At 35.9% G+C, this 18,426-nt stretch overlaps 3 protein-coding genes and 1 long non-coding RNA gene across 4 annotated transcripts in view; 2 read left to right on the top strand and 2 right to left on the bottom strand.

Moving 5' to 3' along the window:
• The window catches only part of LOC128171481 (centrosomal protein of 78 kDa-like), a 37,615-nt gene extending 33,030 nt beyond the window's left edge, over positions 1–4,585 (top strand). Inside the window, exons 11-15 of the mRNA XM_052837248.1 lie at positions 737–879; positions 1,199–1,400; positions 1,589–1,666; positions 2,130–2,281; positions 2,838–4,585. Of these exons, the coding sequence (XP_052693208.1) occupies positions 737–879; positions 1,199–1,400; positions 1,589–1,666; positions 2,130–2,281; positions 2,838–3,789 (1,527 nt within the window). The 3' untranslated portion in view covers positions 3,790–4,585. The remainder of the gene's footprint in view (positions 1–736; positions 880–1,198; positions 1,401–1,588; positions 1,667–2,129; positions 2,282–2,837) is intronic.
• Positions 4,586–5,197: 612 nt separating this feature from the next.
• On the bottom strand, positions 5,198–6,584 carry LOC128171485 (uncharacterized). The gene is made up of 2 exons (XR_008242096.1): positions 6,419–6,584; positions 5,198–5,560 (listed from the first exon to the last, which is right to left on the bottom strand). It is a non-coding gene; the product is annotated as an uncharacterized LOC128171485 (long non-coding RNA).
• Positions 6,585–7,834: 1,250 nt separating this feature from the next.
• On the top strand, positions 7,835–9,946 carry LOC128171483 (uncharacterized). Its single transcript, XM_052837249.1, has 2 exons — positions 7,835–7,883; positions 8,199–9,946. Exon 2 carries the CDS (start codon positions 8,218–8,220, stop codon positions 9,148–9,150), a length of 933 nt encoding a protein of 310 aa, XP_052693209.1. The 5' UTR covers positions 7,835–7,883; positions 8,199–8,217; the 3' UTR covers positions 9,151–9,946.
• A 612-nt stretch (positions 9,947–10,558) lies between these two features.
• Positions 10,559–18,397, bottom strand: LOC128171548 (fumarylacetoacetase-like). Its single transcript, XM_052837327.1, has 12 exons — positions 18,237–18,397; positions 16,347–16,457; positions 15,780–15,901; positions 15,450–15,499; positions 14,846–14,936; positions 14,622–14,719; positions 14,274–14,426; positions 13,941–14,147; positions 13,271–13,317; positions 12,652–12,753; positions 11,780–11,897; positions 10,559–10,921 (listed from the first exon to the last, which is right to left on the bottom strand). The coding sequence occupies exons 1-12, from the start codon at positions 18,315–18,317 to the stop codon at positions 10,842–10,844; spliced, it is 1,260 nt and encodes a 419-aa protein (XP_052693287.1). The 5' UTR covers positions 18,318–18,397; the 3' UTR covers positions 10,559–10,841.
• Positions 18,398–18,426: the final 29 nt, after the last annotated feature.

The raw sequence follows: 18,426 nt of genomic DNA on the forward strand, positions 1-18,426 counted from the left end.
TACAAGATAATGACTGTCTTTAATTGTCATAGATCTAGATCCTCACTCCCTGTGTAAAAGAACTTGATATGACCCTCGGTTCCAGCTCATGACGAATCAATCAAGCATTCCTGACCCTTGCTGACGTAAATGCGGCTTGTCATGGCGGTCCCGCTGTAATTTTTTTCGCAATTGATGCCGGTTGTCTTGAATAACAAAAGAAATTTCTCTCTTTCTCTCCCACTATTCATCACAGTAATTGTGATGGATCAATATCTGTGTTTTTTTTAATTTTTGTGAGGCCCACATGTTGACTGTTGTCAGGGGTTGTATTTTGTTTTTTTGCTGACATTTCATTTCTCGTTGACGACATACCCTCAGGCCATCCTTAAAAAAAATTGTTTGTTTGGAATTGCCGCCTTGGGGTTTCTAGACCCAGGAAGGAGGGAGCGAATTTTTGTTATTTTTCAGCTTTGAAGTTGAACTAATTAAAAATTGGTAAAAAAATAAAAATCACCATATAGATAAAAAAAACTTCCCTACTCTTTGCTAACAAAAATTTTATCAGCGGGTATATATTTTAGTGAGGCAGGAGGCAATAGCAAACAAACAATAATTTTGTTTTGGCCTCATCTAATTGCTGTGAATCAATAATGCTGGGACTGATAAAAATGATGTTACAAACACGGAATAGTTGTCCTTTTGGAATTAATTGCTGTAATGGTTTCTTATACTCTTTCTTTTCTTGATTCCTCAGGTGTCTGCCGGGGCTCAGAGAAGGAGAACTAAGTCGGCAAGTTCACTCGGGGTCACGCACAAGATTCAGCCAATCAGCTCCGAGGGAGTTAAGTCTGGGCCGGGCATGCCCTGGAGAACTGCAGCAAGGGCGAACAGATACAGGTACACAGTGTCCATTGTGTGTAATGTAATGTATAAATTTGTCATTACATGTATAAGTAATACCAAGTAACATTATTACAATAAATGTAATATCAAGTTACATTTTTGCAAAACTAACTAAAACATTCTTAATCACACTAGTTTTAATTACAAGTATACATGTATTTACATATCTGACCCATTTCACATAACATTGTATTTTTATTACATGTTCATGCAAACTCATACTGCCTGTTTCGCTGTAGGGAGTTTTCATTGAAACACTGCAGTTTTCATAACTGGTACATGTTTGTATAATACATCTGTGTACTGTTTATAGGGGGTTTCCTCCGGAACACATCCCCGGTAAGGCCAGCCTGTTTGAGAACAGTGAGGGGTCGCCCACCTCCTCCCCCGACCACACCCAGTCCATCTACATCAACGGGGAGGACGAGGAACTCGACACGCTGAGGGAGCTAGAGCGCCTCAAACTGGACGACAGTAACCTTGACACTGGGGTCGCCAGTGTCAAGGAACTTCAGGTCGGTGATAAGTCAGGGTTTTTTTTCTTCGAATTGCCATTAAATGTCATTTAGAAACTTGCAATTTTAAAAGTTTCTTATAAAACATGATACAGGATATAATTTCTGCATATTCAATTATTTGTGACATGGTTTATGAATAGAACAGAATATCAGTGGTATAATAATGTACTATTCAATTGTTACAGATTGAACTGATTCAAGTTAAAAGAAAGATGCAGCAAGAGAAGCTTGCCCGGGCACGTGCAGACAAAAGGGTCGTAGAGGTCAGTGTCCTAGAAAATAACCCCATTCAGAGCCACATTTAACAATGATGATACCACATGTGTAGTATTTTGACACTTTAAAGGGTTTTTGTCACATTTTTAAAATCATCTAAGATTAATTCTTTGACTCATGTATGTATAAGCTTTTGTTGAAATAAATGCTCTTTTAAGAAGATTTAACACTTATTTTAAAGCCTTAAAGCTGCACATTTTGAAAGTGATATCTGTGTGCTTTCTGTTGTGAAGTCACATGATTTGTACACTTGTTTTCTACAATCGTTCGATATATCTTTTCATATGAACATGTTTTCATACATTTTTTTATATAGTAAAATCAAACCTATTGTTGTCCTTGATTTGTGATTATAAGTTATATATCCAAATATGAGTAAAAAATTTCACAGTATAAGAAGAATATTGGACTGTTTTGTACATTTTGTGTATTTAATCTTGAATTTTGTAGCTGACTCTGGACAACAAGAGATTGAGGGATGAGGTGCTGAGGCAGAAGGGACAGTCCGGGGGCAGCGTGCTGGACGACGACAAGGTCCTAGAGAGCATCGAGGCGTCCTTCAAACAGTTCCACCAGTTCCTGGACCTCCTCAGAGAGGCAGGGTAAGTGTCAAAAGTTAAACTTTTCAAAGAGGCTTGGGTAAATGTCAAAAGTCAAACTTTTCAAAGAAGCTGGGGTAAATGTCGAAAGTCATAACAGGGAGGCAGGGTAGGTATCAAAAGTAAACTGATTTAAGGAGGTAGGGTAGGTGTCAAAAATCAACCTCATATTTTGGTAGGCAGAGTAAGTGTCAAAAATTAGAAAACAGTTCCACCAGTTCTTGGTCCTCCTCAGAGAGGCAGGGTAAATTTCAAAAGTATTAACTTCCTTAGAGAGGTAGGGTAGGTGTTTAAAGTAAAAAACTTCAGAAAGGCAGGGCAAGTGTCAAAAGTATTGAGCTTCTCAGAGAGGCAAGGTAGATGTCAACAGTCAGTCTGATCAGGGATGTAGAGCAAGTGTCTAAAATTAACATATTCTACCTTACTCAGGTGTTAATAGTTTTGATTTAAAATTGTTTCATTTTTGTTTGGTGAAAATTGGTATAAAAATTGGTATGTTTGAAATTATTCAATTACTATGTATTCTCACCACATTCTTTAAAATTCTTCTTTCTTTTAGATTGGGACAGCTTATCACCATGGCGGGATTGGACCACAAGGAATCTCCGTTCTCCCAGGGGCTGGCCCACACCAAGCAGCAGTCCGCCCAGAGAACCACTAAACCGCTGTACACCTCCAGCCCTTCAAAGATCCCCACCCGCCCCGCAAAGCCCACAATGAAAGCTTCCTACTTTGGTGATATCTCGGCTGTAGGGAGGGTGGGTACCTCTGCTTCAGGACCTAAGGGTGGAGATAGCGATGCCAACTTGTCCGCCTTCGACAAGAAATTTCGAGATTTCCACGACGGGTCTTTCATTAACGAGGAAAAGTACATGAGGAATGTTGATCCCACCATGGAAGGGGAATACCAGGACAGTAGTTATGATCGTGGGCCGATGAAGAAAGACGAACTGTACGAGAGGATTCTTCACGAGACGAGCGGAATGTTTTCCCACATGGGACAGGACAACTCCACCGTGGCGGACATTTTTCCACCCAAAGATATAAGCCAGTCGGAAAAGATGGACTTTTCCACCAAAGGGAGGGTTTCTCCAAGAGACAAATCAGGGGAGCAGAACGGGAAAAAGCACGGAGAGGCGAGAAAAGACAGCAAGACGGATCTGTTTTCCGAGGACCATTCTCGCGGATTACGAGAGGAAATACTACAAGATCTGCCTGAATTCGAAACCAGCGAGACTGAAGTCTCTGAATTACCCAGCAGGCCAAAGCCTCAGCCCAGGGGCAGGAAGCTCAGTGACGACGACAGCAGGGCTCGCTCAAAGCGAGACAATCTGAGCGAGAAGGAATCTCCGGAGCACAAGTCACGGATGAGCGATTACAACTATAGCATGGACAGTTTCGATCAGTCTTACATCAGTGAGAGAGGTGAACTTGTACAGGATCTGAACCTGCTGGAGAGTAGGGGATCACCTACCCCCGAATTCATTGACAGTGAGAATGAGGACTTTTGATTGGGCAGTGGGATTTTTTTCATCCCACCCCTTTTAAATGATTGACAGCAAGTTCAAAATAGAGACATAGTGATTGACGACAAAATTTGACTGTTTTATATAGTTTAAGGGTTACTTAAAGAGGATGTACACATGTACTATGAGAATGGAAAGGAATGAATATGTTCTGTAAATCTTTGTAGATATACAATTTATGATTATGAAAAACTAATCTACATATGTAGAATGTGCTTGTAAGAGAGAACAAGACAACCTTTTTGCAGACTACAAAACCTAAGTTTGTGTTGAATGCATTATCACAGAGGAAGGGAGATAACCTTATCTTATCTGTATAGATGGATCTACCGTGTACTAATTTTTTTCAATACATGGTAGCATTGTCATTTTTTTTGGTTTAACTTTTATAAAATGTAAATATTAGTACTCATTTGATCCGTCCATGTTTTTCACTGTGAACTGTATAGTTTTGTGCAGAAATGCACCTATTTTACAGGAAACTGCTTTTGTTTTCAAATATTGAAAAACAAAAAATGTACATTTTATTTTTTTACAAGCTTGCCTCTGTATAAAGATCTGAATAAGTTAAATTTTTTTTTGTCTTTTGCAAAAAAACGAATTTTCTTCTTATTTATTTATTAACTTCTAAATGCATGTAAATGTATTTATTTATTTTTGATGTTTCTTTTATGCATTTATCATTTTGATAATTTTTTCTCTTGCAACATGTTCATGTATATCTCCCCCTAACTTAGACATTATTGTAGATGTTATGCAATAAAAGGAAATTAAACCACAATGAAGCTTTCTTGGTTATTTTTTTTAATACCATAGAAAATGTTCATGGTATTAATAAAAAATGATTTTATTTTTATGATGTAACAATATTACATAATTACTGTATACAGGGTTATTTTCACCCGTGTAATTTTCGCACTTCAGCACTTGCAAACATTTTCGCCCCGTCTTGAATTCGTCCAGGCACAGTTGTGCTTAAAGAAAGATTGTTTGAGACATTGGAATTGGCAGTCTTAAATTTGCCCACTGACAACGAGGGCAAAAAGAGCAAAAATAAAACGGGGGCAAATATTTCCCTGTATACAGTATTCACTTGTTTTTGTCAACACATAGATACATTTATCATTATATGATCCTTGTATTAGTCAGTGTGTGTGCTGCTCTCTTGTTGAATTTGATATGATCCTTCCCAATTAAGAGGGCTGGATGGCCATTTTTAGGGCTATATTTACCTCCTTAAGATGAAGAACTCTATATAAAAATACATGTATAATAGTAGAATGCTAAAATTTTAAAGCTAAAATATTTGGATTTTCCTTTATTAGATAATAGCTTATAGCCAAATATAATGTGTCAAAGTTTAATGTCACAGGATAAAAAAAACAAAACACAATAATTTTAAACTCATATTTATTATACACTAACACATACCCATGAAAAACAAAGATAGTCAATAGATTTCATTGTACAAATAATTAATTTTTTTTTCATGAACATATAATCAAACATATATGCACTTGTACAAAATGAGTTTCCCTCTCCTCCAAATGATCAGTGACTATTAAAAATCCCCATTCTCTAACACACACTTTAATACAACAATGCTGGAATACTATGAATACTTTGTTCAACAGATAAATGAGCCAAGCGCTGTGATTGGCTGTTGGTGGTCAATCTCAGGACATGGGAAGGGCGGGTAAGACTTGTCCAGTACATGACCCAAATCCAATCCGAACTCCATCTTTCTCACAATAACCTAAATATAAAATAAAGATTGCTCATTAATTCATTCAACATGAACCATTTTACTTCAAAGAATATGTCAATTTAAATATGAGTGTTACAAAATCTACATATATAGTAGCAACTTCGACATGTGCACAGAAAAACAGGATTATTCAAACTTTAATCTTAGAGGAATAAAATTTGGCTAACTATACTGTTTTTTATTAAAAAGAGTTTTACAAATGCAGGTTTTAAATTCGTTCATAAAATGTACTGGAGCAATTAACATGTATACATGAAATGTTATGTTATCAATTTATTGCTGTTGCAGATATATATTTCTCTCAATGAACCAGTCATTTCAATTTATATCAGAACTATTTTATTATTGTTATACTTTCATGTTAAATACTGAAATCTGATTGGTTAAGACGCAGTTAATAATATTTACTATTACCCTCAGCGTTAGCAACGCACTTGGCAACGGGTAACATTAAAAAATATTACATGCGCGAAAATTATGCGCGTACGGTTCGCTGTAGAATTCACGTTATTCCTATATAAAAGCAGTAAATTTTTCTTTAAAATTTTAATAAAGACATTCAGTATAACAAAATAAATAGTGCCTGTTTGGGAGGATAACAGTTGAAATTGACACCCCTCGAAAACCATTGTCAACCTCCGCTTCGCGTCGGTTGACAATGGTTTTCTCGGGGTGTCAATTTCAACTGTTACCCTCCCAAACAGGCACTATTTATATAAGATAACAAGTTGCAAATAAATACACAGGTAATTCACTAGATGTAGTATTAATTTTGCCAAAACGTAAAAGTTTGTTTACAGAAATTATGACAAATACTAGTAAACAATATCAATATTCGGCACTGACCTGTGAAAATGACATCGTCTCCGTCCTTCAGGAATTTCCGGGTCTCCCCGTTCCCAAGATCCACCGTCTTTGTTCCTTTCCAACACAACTCCAACATGCTGCCATACGAGTCGGGCGTCTGGGAACAAAAAGTTTGGTACTTATGTATGTATGAAAAATTGAGTACCAGGCACACTCAGAACTAAATATACTTTAAAATCAATCCCCCCCATATATTACCTCAAACTACCCTTTGCCTGCTACCTATACATTATCTATTTGCTTGATACAATACCTGTATCTGTTGTAGTTGTACTGTAGATTCCTTATTAAATGTGTGGAATTAATTAATATTCGCTAAAATTGCGAGAAGCAAATCTCGCGGATTTTAAAATCTTGCTTTTATTTTTTTATTTAGAAACTTGCAATTTTAAAAGTTTCTTATAAAACATGATACAGGATATAATTTCTGCATATTCAATTATTTGTGACATGGTTTATGAATAGAACAGAATATCAGTGGTATAATAATGTACTATTCAATTGTTACAGATTGAACTGATTCAAGTTAAAAGAAAGATGCAGCAAGAGAAGCTTGCCCGGGCACGTGCAGACAAAAGGGTCGTAGAGGTCAGTGTCCTAGAAAATAACCCCATTCAGAGCCACATTTAACAATGATGATACCACATGTGTAGTATTTTGACACTTTAAAGGGTTTTTGTCACATTTTTAAAATCATCTAAGATTAATTCTTTGACTCATGTATGTATAAGCTTTTGTTGAAATAAATGCTCTTTTAAGAAGATTTAACACTTATTTTAAAGCCTTAAAGCTGCACATTTTGAAAGTGATATCTGTGTGCTTTCTGTTGTGAAGTCACATGATTTGTACACTTGTTTTCTACAATCGTTCGATATATCTTTTCATATGAACATGTTTTCATACATTTTTTTATATAGTAAAATCAAACCTATTGTTGTCCTTGATTTGTGATTATAAGTTATATATCCAAATATGAGTAAAAAATTTCACAGTATAAGAAGAATATTGGACTGTTTTGTACATTTTGTGTATTTAATCTTGAATTTTGTAGCTGACTCTGGACAACAAGAGATTGAGGGATGAGGTGCTGAGGCAGAAGGGACAGTCCGGGGGCAGCGTGCTGGACGACGACAAGGTCCTAGAGAGCATCGAGGCGTCCTTCAAACAGTTCCACCAGTTCCTGGACCTCCTCAGAGAGGCAGGGTAAGTGTCAAAAGTTAAACTTTTCAAAGAGGCTTGGGTAAATGTCAAAAGTCAAACTTTTCAAAGAAGCTGGGGTAAATGTCGAAAGTCATAACAGGGAGGCAGGGTAGGTATCAAAAGTAAACTGATTTAAGGAGGTAGGGTAGGTGTCAAAAATCAACCTCATATTTTGGTAGGCAGAGTAAGTGTCAAAAATTAGAAAACAGTTCCACCAGTTCTTGGTCCTCCTCAGAGAGGCAGGGTAAATTTCAAAAGTATTAACTTCCTTAGAGAGGTAGGGTAGGTGTTTAAAGTAAAAAACTTCAGAAAGGCAGGGCAAGTGTCAAAAGTATTGAGCTTCTCAGAGAGGCAAGGTAGATGTCAACAGTCAGTCTGATCAGGGATGTAGAGCAAGTGTCTAAAATTAACATATTCTACCTTACTCAGGTGTTAATAGTTTTGATTTAAAATTGTTTCATTTTTGTTTGGTGAAAATTGGTATAAAAATTGGTATGTTTGAAATTATTCAATTACTATGTATTCTCACCACATTCTTTAAAATTCTTCTTTCTTTTAGATTGGGACAGCTTATCACCATGGCGGGATTGGACCACAAGGAATCTCCGTTCTCCCAGGGGCTGGCCCACACCAAGCAGCAGTCCGCCCAGAGAACCACTAAACCGCTGTACACCTCCAGCCCTTCAAAGATCCCCACCCGCCCCGCAAAGCCCACAATGAAAGCTTCCTACTTTGGTGATATCTCGGCTGTAGGGAGGGTGGGTACCTCTGCTTCAGGACCTAAGGGTGGAGATAGCGATGCCAACTTGTCCGCCTTCGACAAGAAATTTCGAGATTTCCACGACGGGTCTTTCATTAACGAGGAAAAGTACATGAGGAATGTTGATCCCACCATGGAAGGGGAATACCAGGACAGTAGTTATGATCGTGGGCCGATGAAGAAAGACGAACTGTACGAGAGGATTCTTCACGAGACGAGCGGAATGTTTTCCCACATGGGACAGGACAACTCCACCGTGGCGGACATTTTTCCACCCAAAGATATAAGCCAGTCGGAAAAGATGGACTTTTCCACCAAAGGGAGGGTTTCTCCAAGAGACAAATCAGGGGAGCAGAACGGGAAAAAGCACGGAGAGGCGAGAAAAGACAGCAAGACGGATCTGTTTTCCGAGGACCATTCTCGCGGATTACGAGAGGAAATACTACAAGATCTGCCTGAATTCGAAACCAGCGAGACTGAAGTCTCTGAATTACCCAGCAGGCCAAAGCCTCAGCCCAGGGGCAGGAAGCTCAGTGACGACGACAGCAGGGCTCGCTCAAAGCGAGACAATCTGAGCGAGAAGGAATCTCCGGAGCACAAGTCACGGATGAGCGATTACAACTATAGCATGGACAGTTTCGATCAGTCTTACATCAGTGAGAGAGGTGAACTTGTACAGGATCTGAACCTGCTGGAGAGTAGGGGATCACCTACCCCCGAATTCATTGACAGTGAGAATGAGGACTTTTGATTGGGCAGTGGGATTTTTTTCATCCCACCCCTTTTAAATGATTGACAGCAAGTTCAAAATAGAGACATAGTGATTGACGACAAAATTTGACTGTTTTATATAGTTTAAGGGTTACTTAAAGAGGATGTACACATGTACTATGAGAATGGAAAGGAATGAATATGTTCTGTAAATCTTTGTAGATATACAATTTATGATTATGAAAAACTAATCTACATATGTAGAATGTGCTTGTAAGAGAGAACAAGACAACCTTTTTGCAGACTACAAAACCTAAGTTTGTGTTGAATGCATTATCACAGAGGAAGGGAGATAACCTTATCTTATCTGTATAGATGGATCTACCGTGTACTAATTTTTTTCAATACATGGTAGCATTGTCATTTTTTTTGGTTTAACTTTTATAAAATGTAAATATTAGTACTCATTTGATCCGTCCATGTTTTTCACTGTGAACTGTATAGTTTTGTGCAGAAATGCACCTATTTTACAGGAAACTGCTTTTGTTTTCAAATATTGAAAAACAAAAAATGTACATTTTATTTTTTTACAAGCTTGCCTCTGTATAAAGATCTGAATAAGTTAAATTTTTTTTTGTCTTTTGCAAAAAAACGAATTTTCTTCTTATTTATTTATTAACTTCTAAATGCATGTAAATGTATTTATTTATTTTTGATGTTTCTTTTATGCATTTATCATTTTGATAATTTTTTCTCTTGCAACATGTTCATGTATATCTCCCCCTAACTTAGACATTATTGTAGATGTTATGCAATAAAAGGAAATTAAACCACAATGAAGCTTTCTTGGTTATTTTTTTTAATACCATAGAAAATGTTCATGGTATTAATAAAAAATGATTTTATTTTTATGATGTAACAATATTACATAATTACTGTATACAGGGTTATTTTCACCCGTGTAATTTTCGCACTTCAGCACTTGCAAACATTTTCGCCCCGTCTTGAATTCGTCCAGGCACAGTTGTGCTTAAAGAAAGATTGTTTGAGACATTGGAATTGGCAGTCTTAAATTTGCCCACTGACAACGAGGGCAAAAAGAGCAAAAATAAAACGGGGGCAAATATTTCCCTGTATACAGTATTCACTTGTTTTTGTCAACACATAGATACATTTATCATTATATGATCCTTGTATTAGTCAGTGTGTGTGCTGCTCTCTTGTTGAATTTGATATGATCCTTCCCAATTAAGAGGGCTGGATGGCCATTTTTAGGGCTATATTTACCTCCTTAAGATGAAGAACTCTATATAAAAATACATGTATAATAGTAGAATGCTAAAATTTTAAAGCTAAAATATTTGGATTTTCCTTTATTAGATAATAGCTTATAGCCAAATATAATGTGTCAAAGTTTAATGTCACAGGATAAAAAAAACAAAACACAATAATTTTAAACTCATATTTATTATACACTAACACATACCCATGAAAAACAAAGATAGTCAATAGATTTCATTGTACAAATAATTAATTTTTTTTTCATGAACATATAATCAAACATATATGCACTTGTACAAAATGAGTTTCCCTCTCCTCCAAATGATCAGTGACTATTAAAAATCCCCATTCTCTAACACACACTTTAATACAACAATGCTGGAATACTATGAATACTTTGTTCAACAGATAAATGAGCCAAGCGCTGTGATTGGCTGTTGGTGGTCAATCTCAGGACATGGGAAGGGCGGGTAAGACTTGTCCAGTACATGACCCAAATCCAATCCGAACTCCATCTTTCTCACAATAACCTAAATATAAAATAAAGATTGCTCATTAATTCATTCAACATGAACCATTTTACTTCAAAGAATATGTCAATTTAAATATGAGTGTTACAAAATCTACATATATAGTAGCAACTTCGACATGTGCACAGAAAAACAGGATTATTCAAACTTTAATCTTAGAGGAATAAAATTTGGCTAACTATACTGTTTTTTATTAAAAAGAGTTTTACAAATGCAGGTTTTAAATTCGTTCATAAAATGTACTGGAGCAATTAACATGTATACATGAAATGTTATGTTATCAATTTATTGCTGTTGCAGATATATATTTCTCTCAATGAACCAGTCATTTCAATTTATATCAGAACTATTTTATTATTGTTATACTTTCATGTTAAATACTGAAATCTGATTGGTTAAGACGCAGTTAATAATATTTACTATTACCCTCAGCGTTAGCAACGCACTTGGCAACGGGTAACATTAAAAAATATTACATGCGCGAAAATTATGCGCGTACGGTTCGCTGTAGAATTCACGTTATTCCTATATAAAAGCAGTAAATTTTTCTTTAAAATTTTAATAAAGACATTCAGTATAACAAAATAAATAGTGCCTGTTTGGGAGGATAACAGTTGAAATTGACACCCCTCGAAAACCATTGTCAACCTCCGCTTCGCGTCGGTTGACAATGGTTTTCTCGGGGTGTCAATTTCAACTGTTACCCTCCCAAACAGGCACTATTTATATAAGATAACAAGTTGCAAATAAATACACAGGTAATTCACTAGATGTAGTATTAATTTTGCCAAAACGTAAAAGTTTGTTTACAGAAATTATGACAAATACTAGTAAACAATATCAATATTCGGCACTGACCTGTGAAAATGACATCGTCTCCGTCCTTCAGGAATTTCCGGGTCTCCCCGTTCCCAAGATCCACCGTCTTTGTTCCTTTCCAACACAACTCCAACATGCTGCCATACGAGTCGGGCGTCTGGGAACAAAAAGTTTGGTACTTATGTATGTATGAAAAATTGAGTACCAGGCACACTCAGAACTAAATATACTTTAAAATCAATCCCCCCCATATATTACCTCAAACTACCCTTTGCCTGCTACCTATACATTATCTATTTGCTTGATACAATACCTGTATCTGTTGTAGTTGTACTGTAGATTCCTTATTAAATGTGTGGAATTAATTAATATTCGCTAAAATTGCGAGAAGCAAATCTCGCGGATTTTAAAATCTTGCTTTTATTTTTTTTAGACAGTTTTGAACTACAGAAACTATAACAAAAACTGGTGCTCCCAATTTTATATTTTTGATACAAAACAGCAATGCATAATCATGGAAATAAGGAATATAAGGAATCATTCTTTGAGTATTATGAGGTGATAATTTTGGTCGGGGTGTGATCAAATCCAATAAAGCCCGAAGGGCTTTATGATAGATTTGATCAAGCCCCGACCGAAATTATCGCCTCATAATATTCAAAGAATGATTCCTTATTACTTATATTTATATAATTTTAGGCCATCGTACGATTAAATATTTAAATATAAATAAACAAACCCCGCTGGCGCCTCGATTTGGCGTCATTTGTATTATGAGTTATATAGTACAAAATCGATACGTAGTGTTATCACAGACAAAGACACTGAATAATGTAAATATTCAAAAATAAGGAATTCACAGTATAACCAATAAAATGGTGATGAAATCTGCTTTCCATTATATAACTTACCTCTCCACTGATAGTACCAGAGGCCATTAGATCCCCGGGGTTAGCATTACACCCGGTCACTGTGTGATGGGTCAACTGTTGCTTCATTGTCCAGTACATGAACTGCAAATATAAAGATGCATGCATTAATATGGATAGAAAAGTTTCAGAATTTTCAAGAAAACATAAAAGCCGTGATGAAAAACTGTTTACAGGGACATTTTGCTATCTCTCTATAGTTGCCCCATTTGCCCTCATAATCAGACCTATCAATTCATCAATGATCAATTCATTTTTAAAGCACTAAGCACTAAGCATAGCTCAGCGCTTTATTGTCATTAGACTTCTACTTCCGGTGCAACGAAAATAACCGCCCCCTATGAGAAGAAGTTTACATCATTTAAACTGGTTAGGGAACCAGTTTCAGGAGTTGCACGGGCTAGTATGGGCTACTTTGAATGACTTACATACATCATTGCAGGGGCTACGATGCAGTGATGTGGAAATAAATTGCGTATACAGAAACTGAAATGTTATATACATATATCTTTTATATATATACCAACAGAAGCTGGGTTAGCGTTTTTCAGTACTATCAGTACTTTGATTAAGTTTGAATATCAAACATACAAAATCCTACCTTGAAATTACTACAGCATACAGTTGCTGGTTTTGGCATTCCTTCACCTAAAACAAAAACATGGCTGTCATTTCACCTCAAATCTTCATACTTCTACAAACATTTTAACAGCACAAGATATAGAACTCATACATTCAATGTGACGGTCACCTTATATGTAAGTCACAGTGTAAAATTGCCAAGTAAAAGACCATCGTGTGTGTTAGTCTGACAATTCAATATATACTCATTTAGAATCAAATATCAAATTTTAGATGAACAGATGTATCTTGTCCAATTACTCAGAATTTCCTACTGTAAAACCATGTTTATTTTTTTTTATATTAAAAATATATCTATAATTTTAAATTCAATGAAATTGGGCCAGTTTGAAACCATATCAAAAACAGACACATACTATTTATTAGCAAGAGATGGGGAGGGTATGGGGGAAGGGAATACTTTCACATAAAATTTATCACAGGGTACTGATATAATGCACATTACATAATATGGCCGGAAATCTGAACTAAAAACTATAACAAGCACTATTTGCTTGCAAAGGATATGGGGGAAGGTTTGCTTTCAAATAAAATACGTAAGTTAGAATTTAAACGCAGGGTACTTGAATACATATGCATTAGACCTAAACATTTCCCATAAAATACAGTTTAATCTGAGGAAACCTCACCTTTAATGGCTACTTCTAGATGAATGTCAAAGTTGTATGGGTCCTCATGATACAGATAGGGGAGGGGCTTGGGGTCCTGGGTGGCATTAGGGACCACGAAGGGTTTCAGGGCATCCATGGTCACCACCCATGGGGAAATGCTGGTTCCCAGGTTCTTCCCAAGGAAGGGCCCTAAAGGTACATACTCCCATTTCTGGATGTCACGGGCTGTAACGAAAGAAGAAGAATTTATTGTTAAAACATTTAATCTCTACAGAACTATGGCATGAAAGCATGAAGTTTACAGGAATGACTGACAATGAATCTGTCAAGGGAGCTAACTTGTGCACTTACCACTCCAGTCATTCATCAGAACCATGCCAAAGATGTGATCCTCTGCCTTGTCCATGCTGATTGGCTCTCCCAGCTGGTTGCCGGGGCCGACTAGGAATGCCATCTCCAGCTCAAAGTCAAATAATTTGCAAGGACCAAACACTGGTGGCTGAGCTGCAACAGATAAGGAAAAATACAATTATGAAGACCCTATTACATGTATGTTATGATTCTCAGATGTGTATATCATTATGGTACATGTATATTAGTGAATTTCTGTCTGTACTGTAATCCAAAAACAGGATTGCAAAAATGTCTAGACATAAGGTATTAACCTGATATTAAATATTTAATATATAATTCACTCACATTCATCAGGCCTAGTCTGTCCATTGGGGCGTCTAATGGGGGTTCCAGATATGACAACTGAGGAGGCCCTGCCATGGTAACCAACCGGGAGGTGTGTCCTAAAAACCGTCAACAAGTGATTAATGAACAATTTTCAATTGTCATAATTAATACTATTTAAGTTACTTTCAAATAACTATGAAATAGAGTTTTTGAAACTGAAAAAAAGTATCATTAATGTTTACCAGTTAGGCATGAGGGCGTTGTCTGGTCCTCGGAACATACAACCGACATTGTAGGCGTGGTTCTTGGAGGAATAGAAATCCGTGTAGTCCCCTGATAAATTCAAAATGTCAAACATAATTTGAAAACTCAATTGCTCAACATTACAATTTCACACACACACTAAAAAATATTTTCATTTATGGGGGATAAAGAGCATTTAATCAATGGAGTTTTTATTTACTTAAACAATCTCCATAGTGATAGAATATCAAGGTGTCAGACTTATTAAAATCTGACATCTAATTGCAGTAAATTAGAGGTCCGATATCAGAAGGTCCATACTTAATGCCAAGGCAATGCATATTTTAAGAACTGTATATCTTAAATTCTATTCTTCTACATGTGTCTATAACAACATTTAGCATTTATCTGTATCAATCTGTATCAAATTCAAATTGAAATGCCTTAATTTACAAAAACCCATCTTGGAGAAGACCACAAGTCAAAAAATATTTGGTTTTATAGTGAAGGTGCCTGGACACAGGCATATCATTTTTCACTGGCACTGCTCCCAAAAAACAAATAATTCTTGAAGATTAATATACTATCTACATGCTTACTGACCTATTTTTGCTGGTAAGTGCATGATTGCATCTGACTGTGGCACAAACGCCCTGGAAATGAAAAGATATTTATTCTGAAAATGGACAATCAAAGCGGAAATCAAAATAATACTCTCCTTATTCTTTATCTAAATTTTGCAGACTTGTTTTTACATGAAACTTTTTTCTCCAAAATCTGGAATCTCCTTTAAATAATTTAAGAGAAAAAAAACAAAAAAAACTTTACTTTAGTTATTGTATTGAAAAAAAAAATTATCATAATGCTTGTAGAAATATGGTAGATAGATCTCTTTGTCAATAAAAAGATTAACCCAATTAAAGCAATTAATACCTAGCTCGAAGGTCTTTGTTGTTGGAGAGTAACGGTTCTTGAGCAGACAGAAGCTGCTGTAAGGTCGAGCGAGCCTCCTGCCAGGCTGCCCGCCCCAGGCCCATGAAGGAGTTAAGGGTGGTCTGTAAAATAGATCAATTTTATATATATAAACTACTAATGGTCTGGTAGGAAATAGTCTCCTAAATAAGTACCACTACCTGTTATGTTTTGTTTTTAGAAAAATGTTTAGGGTTGTTTAACTCATACATTGTAAAATAAATTAATAAAAAGTTAACCTGAAATTTGACTCTTTTGAAGAGATGGAATCTAAATTGAGCTCCTGATCAATTCATATTTGTCCAATATCAGTTTGAGTAATCTCAGCAAGATTTGCCAACACTAAAAAATTTTGACTAACCAGATTCATCGAGACTAAATAATTAAGACCGACATCTCTTTTTGAAGAGACCGTCAGTCGTCAGTCAAAATTTTTCAGTCTCAATGAATCTATCTGAGATTACGGTTTGAGATCTGTCATGTTTTAGAATTTTTTAGACGTAAGTAATTGTGGCAGAATTAAAATACCTCTGCAAAGACATCCTGTTGGCTCTGTAGGATCGGTCCGGTGAACAGGTGTCTGATGACACTCAGGTCCAACACCTGGTTACCAATGGCAACACCTATACGATGGGTTGGCTGAAAACACACAGGCATGATTATCTTATGCGTGAACAAAATGTAAATTGCAGATATGACATATACTGCAATTTGACCAAGAGACTATACATGTATATTGTTTAGTTGCTTATTCTTTGTTGATAACTTATATATCTCCAACTAATATTTACAATGGATTGACAAGTGAAAACATTACCATGTTTACGAATGAAAATGAAAGAATGAATGAATGCAGATGTACTGCTAAGTTTAAACCTCAATATGCTGATGTGGGTATCACCCAAGTAATAAAAGTTTTGATATTATTACACTGTAGTTATACTTATATTACAATGAACTTGTCATTTTTAAATTAATCGTGAATGATGTAAGGATCAATCTATTGAAAATAATGAATTAATAACCATCAATTATCTTGTTTATCAGAACTGACTTCTGTTTAATATCATTTAAGAAGTAACTGTATGGTCATGAATCAACTGCATTTATTAGCATGTTTAGCCCGAAAACTTTTAAAACTTAAACTGCATAGTCTCTCTTAAAGAAATGTGCGACATGATTAATGAGTGATTTTTACAAGCATGCATGTTCACAGTTAAAAACTACATCATCATGATCATGCAACAAAACAATGTGCACATGAATTTGTAGTATTAAATACATGTATATAATAATAATAGTAGTAATCGCATCTATTATATCAGTATACACAATTATGATTAAAGTATGATTAAATAGCTAAGACAAGCTTTATGACAGTCAGACTGGTTCAGCTAGTATAGCTTCGTTAGTGGACGAACTAGAGAATTAAGGGGCCCAGGTTTTGATCCCATTCTGATCTGTCATTATTTCTCCAATCCTGTAACATTTTAGACCGTGCCAATCTGGGACTATAGTCTGTCCCAAGATATTTATGCTGCACATTTGGGCGATTTTTAATAAAAATACACTTACCTGTGAAAGAAGTGCAATTGAAATAGTTGAAAGGGATATTTTCCAAGATAATTTCATTGACACATTATCATCTTTCACTCGGAAAAATTCACAGGAACGAAAACAGATTCCTTACGGAGATTTATAATGGGGAATGTTTACATCTTTTCTCCATTCGGAATACACTCGGAATACATCGCGCAATATTTCAACGTTATCATCCGGGCTTGCTGCAATACAAAATCTCCGTAGACATCACATTTTTTAGCACTGTATTGAAACCTGATAAGCTAACAGGGGCGTTTTGACTGAGAAATCTTGGAAATTGTTCATACTTTGGAATGAACATCGTTTGAATCCTGAGGTATTTATAAATATCAAACAATTAAACCAAACGTGAATCCAAAATATCTTGGGACAGAGTATAACAGTTAACTCCTGCCAGGGAAAAGAACCTCGGAATGTTGATCTTCAAGTGCAAACTTTAGACTATAAATGGGGGCATGATTGTGATGTTTAGAATGGTTCATATAGCTCAGTTGGTAGATAAATGCCTGACTAGAGAATTCTGGTTTCAAATCCTGGTCTAGTCTGTTATTATTTCTCTCATACCGTTATAAATTGGGCTAAATCAAGAGATTAATTCTGCCAAACATGTTTTCGTGTATTTTGAAACATTATTTCACGATAAATTCTTAGACTGTATGACCTTAGAAAATTGTTAAATTTTTTCATGATTTGCTTCGGTTGAACAAGATGATTGAAGCACTAGTACATGTGAACAAAAAGGCGACTATTTGATTGGCCCACCAGCGACACACCTCTAATTTTGCACACCATTGATGAATACCTGAGAAAACTTACATTATCTGCGGTGGAAAAGACGCCATAAGGCAGGTTCTGCAGCGGAAAATCGCTGTCAGGGCTAACTTCAATAAAAGACATTGTTAAATTGGTATTTTACTTTTGTTTACACGTGCCGACAACTTGACCGCTACAGGAAGTTGAAGTTCTTTAGTTTCGTATTTAGGAAACTACTCTCAAATTAGATACA

This window comes from Crassostrea angulata, chromosome 2 (assembly GCF_025612915.1).
Source record: "Crassostrea angulata isolate pt1a10 chromosome 2, ASM2561291v2, whole genome shotgun sequence".
Classification (NCBI taxonomy): Eukaryota; Metazoa; Mollusca; class Bivalvia; order Ostreida; family Ostreidae; genus Magallana; species Magallana angulata.

Bases quoted from the DNA above. Each gene is read 5' to 3' on its own strand.
- LOC128171483 (XM_052837249.1), top strand. From the start codon at position 8,218: ATGGCGGGATTGGACCACAAGGAATCTCCGTTCTCCCAGGGGCTGGCC.
- LOC128171548 (XM_052837327.1), bottom strand. From the start codon at position 18,317: ATGTCTTTTATTGAAGTTAGCCCTGACAGCGATTTTCCGCTGCAGAAC. The intron at 14,148-14,273 runs GTAAGTGCACAA...CTTTCGTTACAG, and splicing joins TCTGATGAATGACTGGAGTG to CCCGTGACATCCAGAAATGG. The intron at 12,754-13,270 runs GTAGGATTTTGT...TTATATTTGCAG, and splicing joins TATGCTGTAGTAATTTCAAG to TTCATGTACTGGACAATGAA.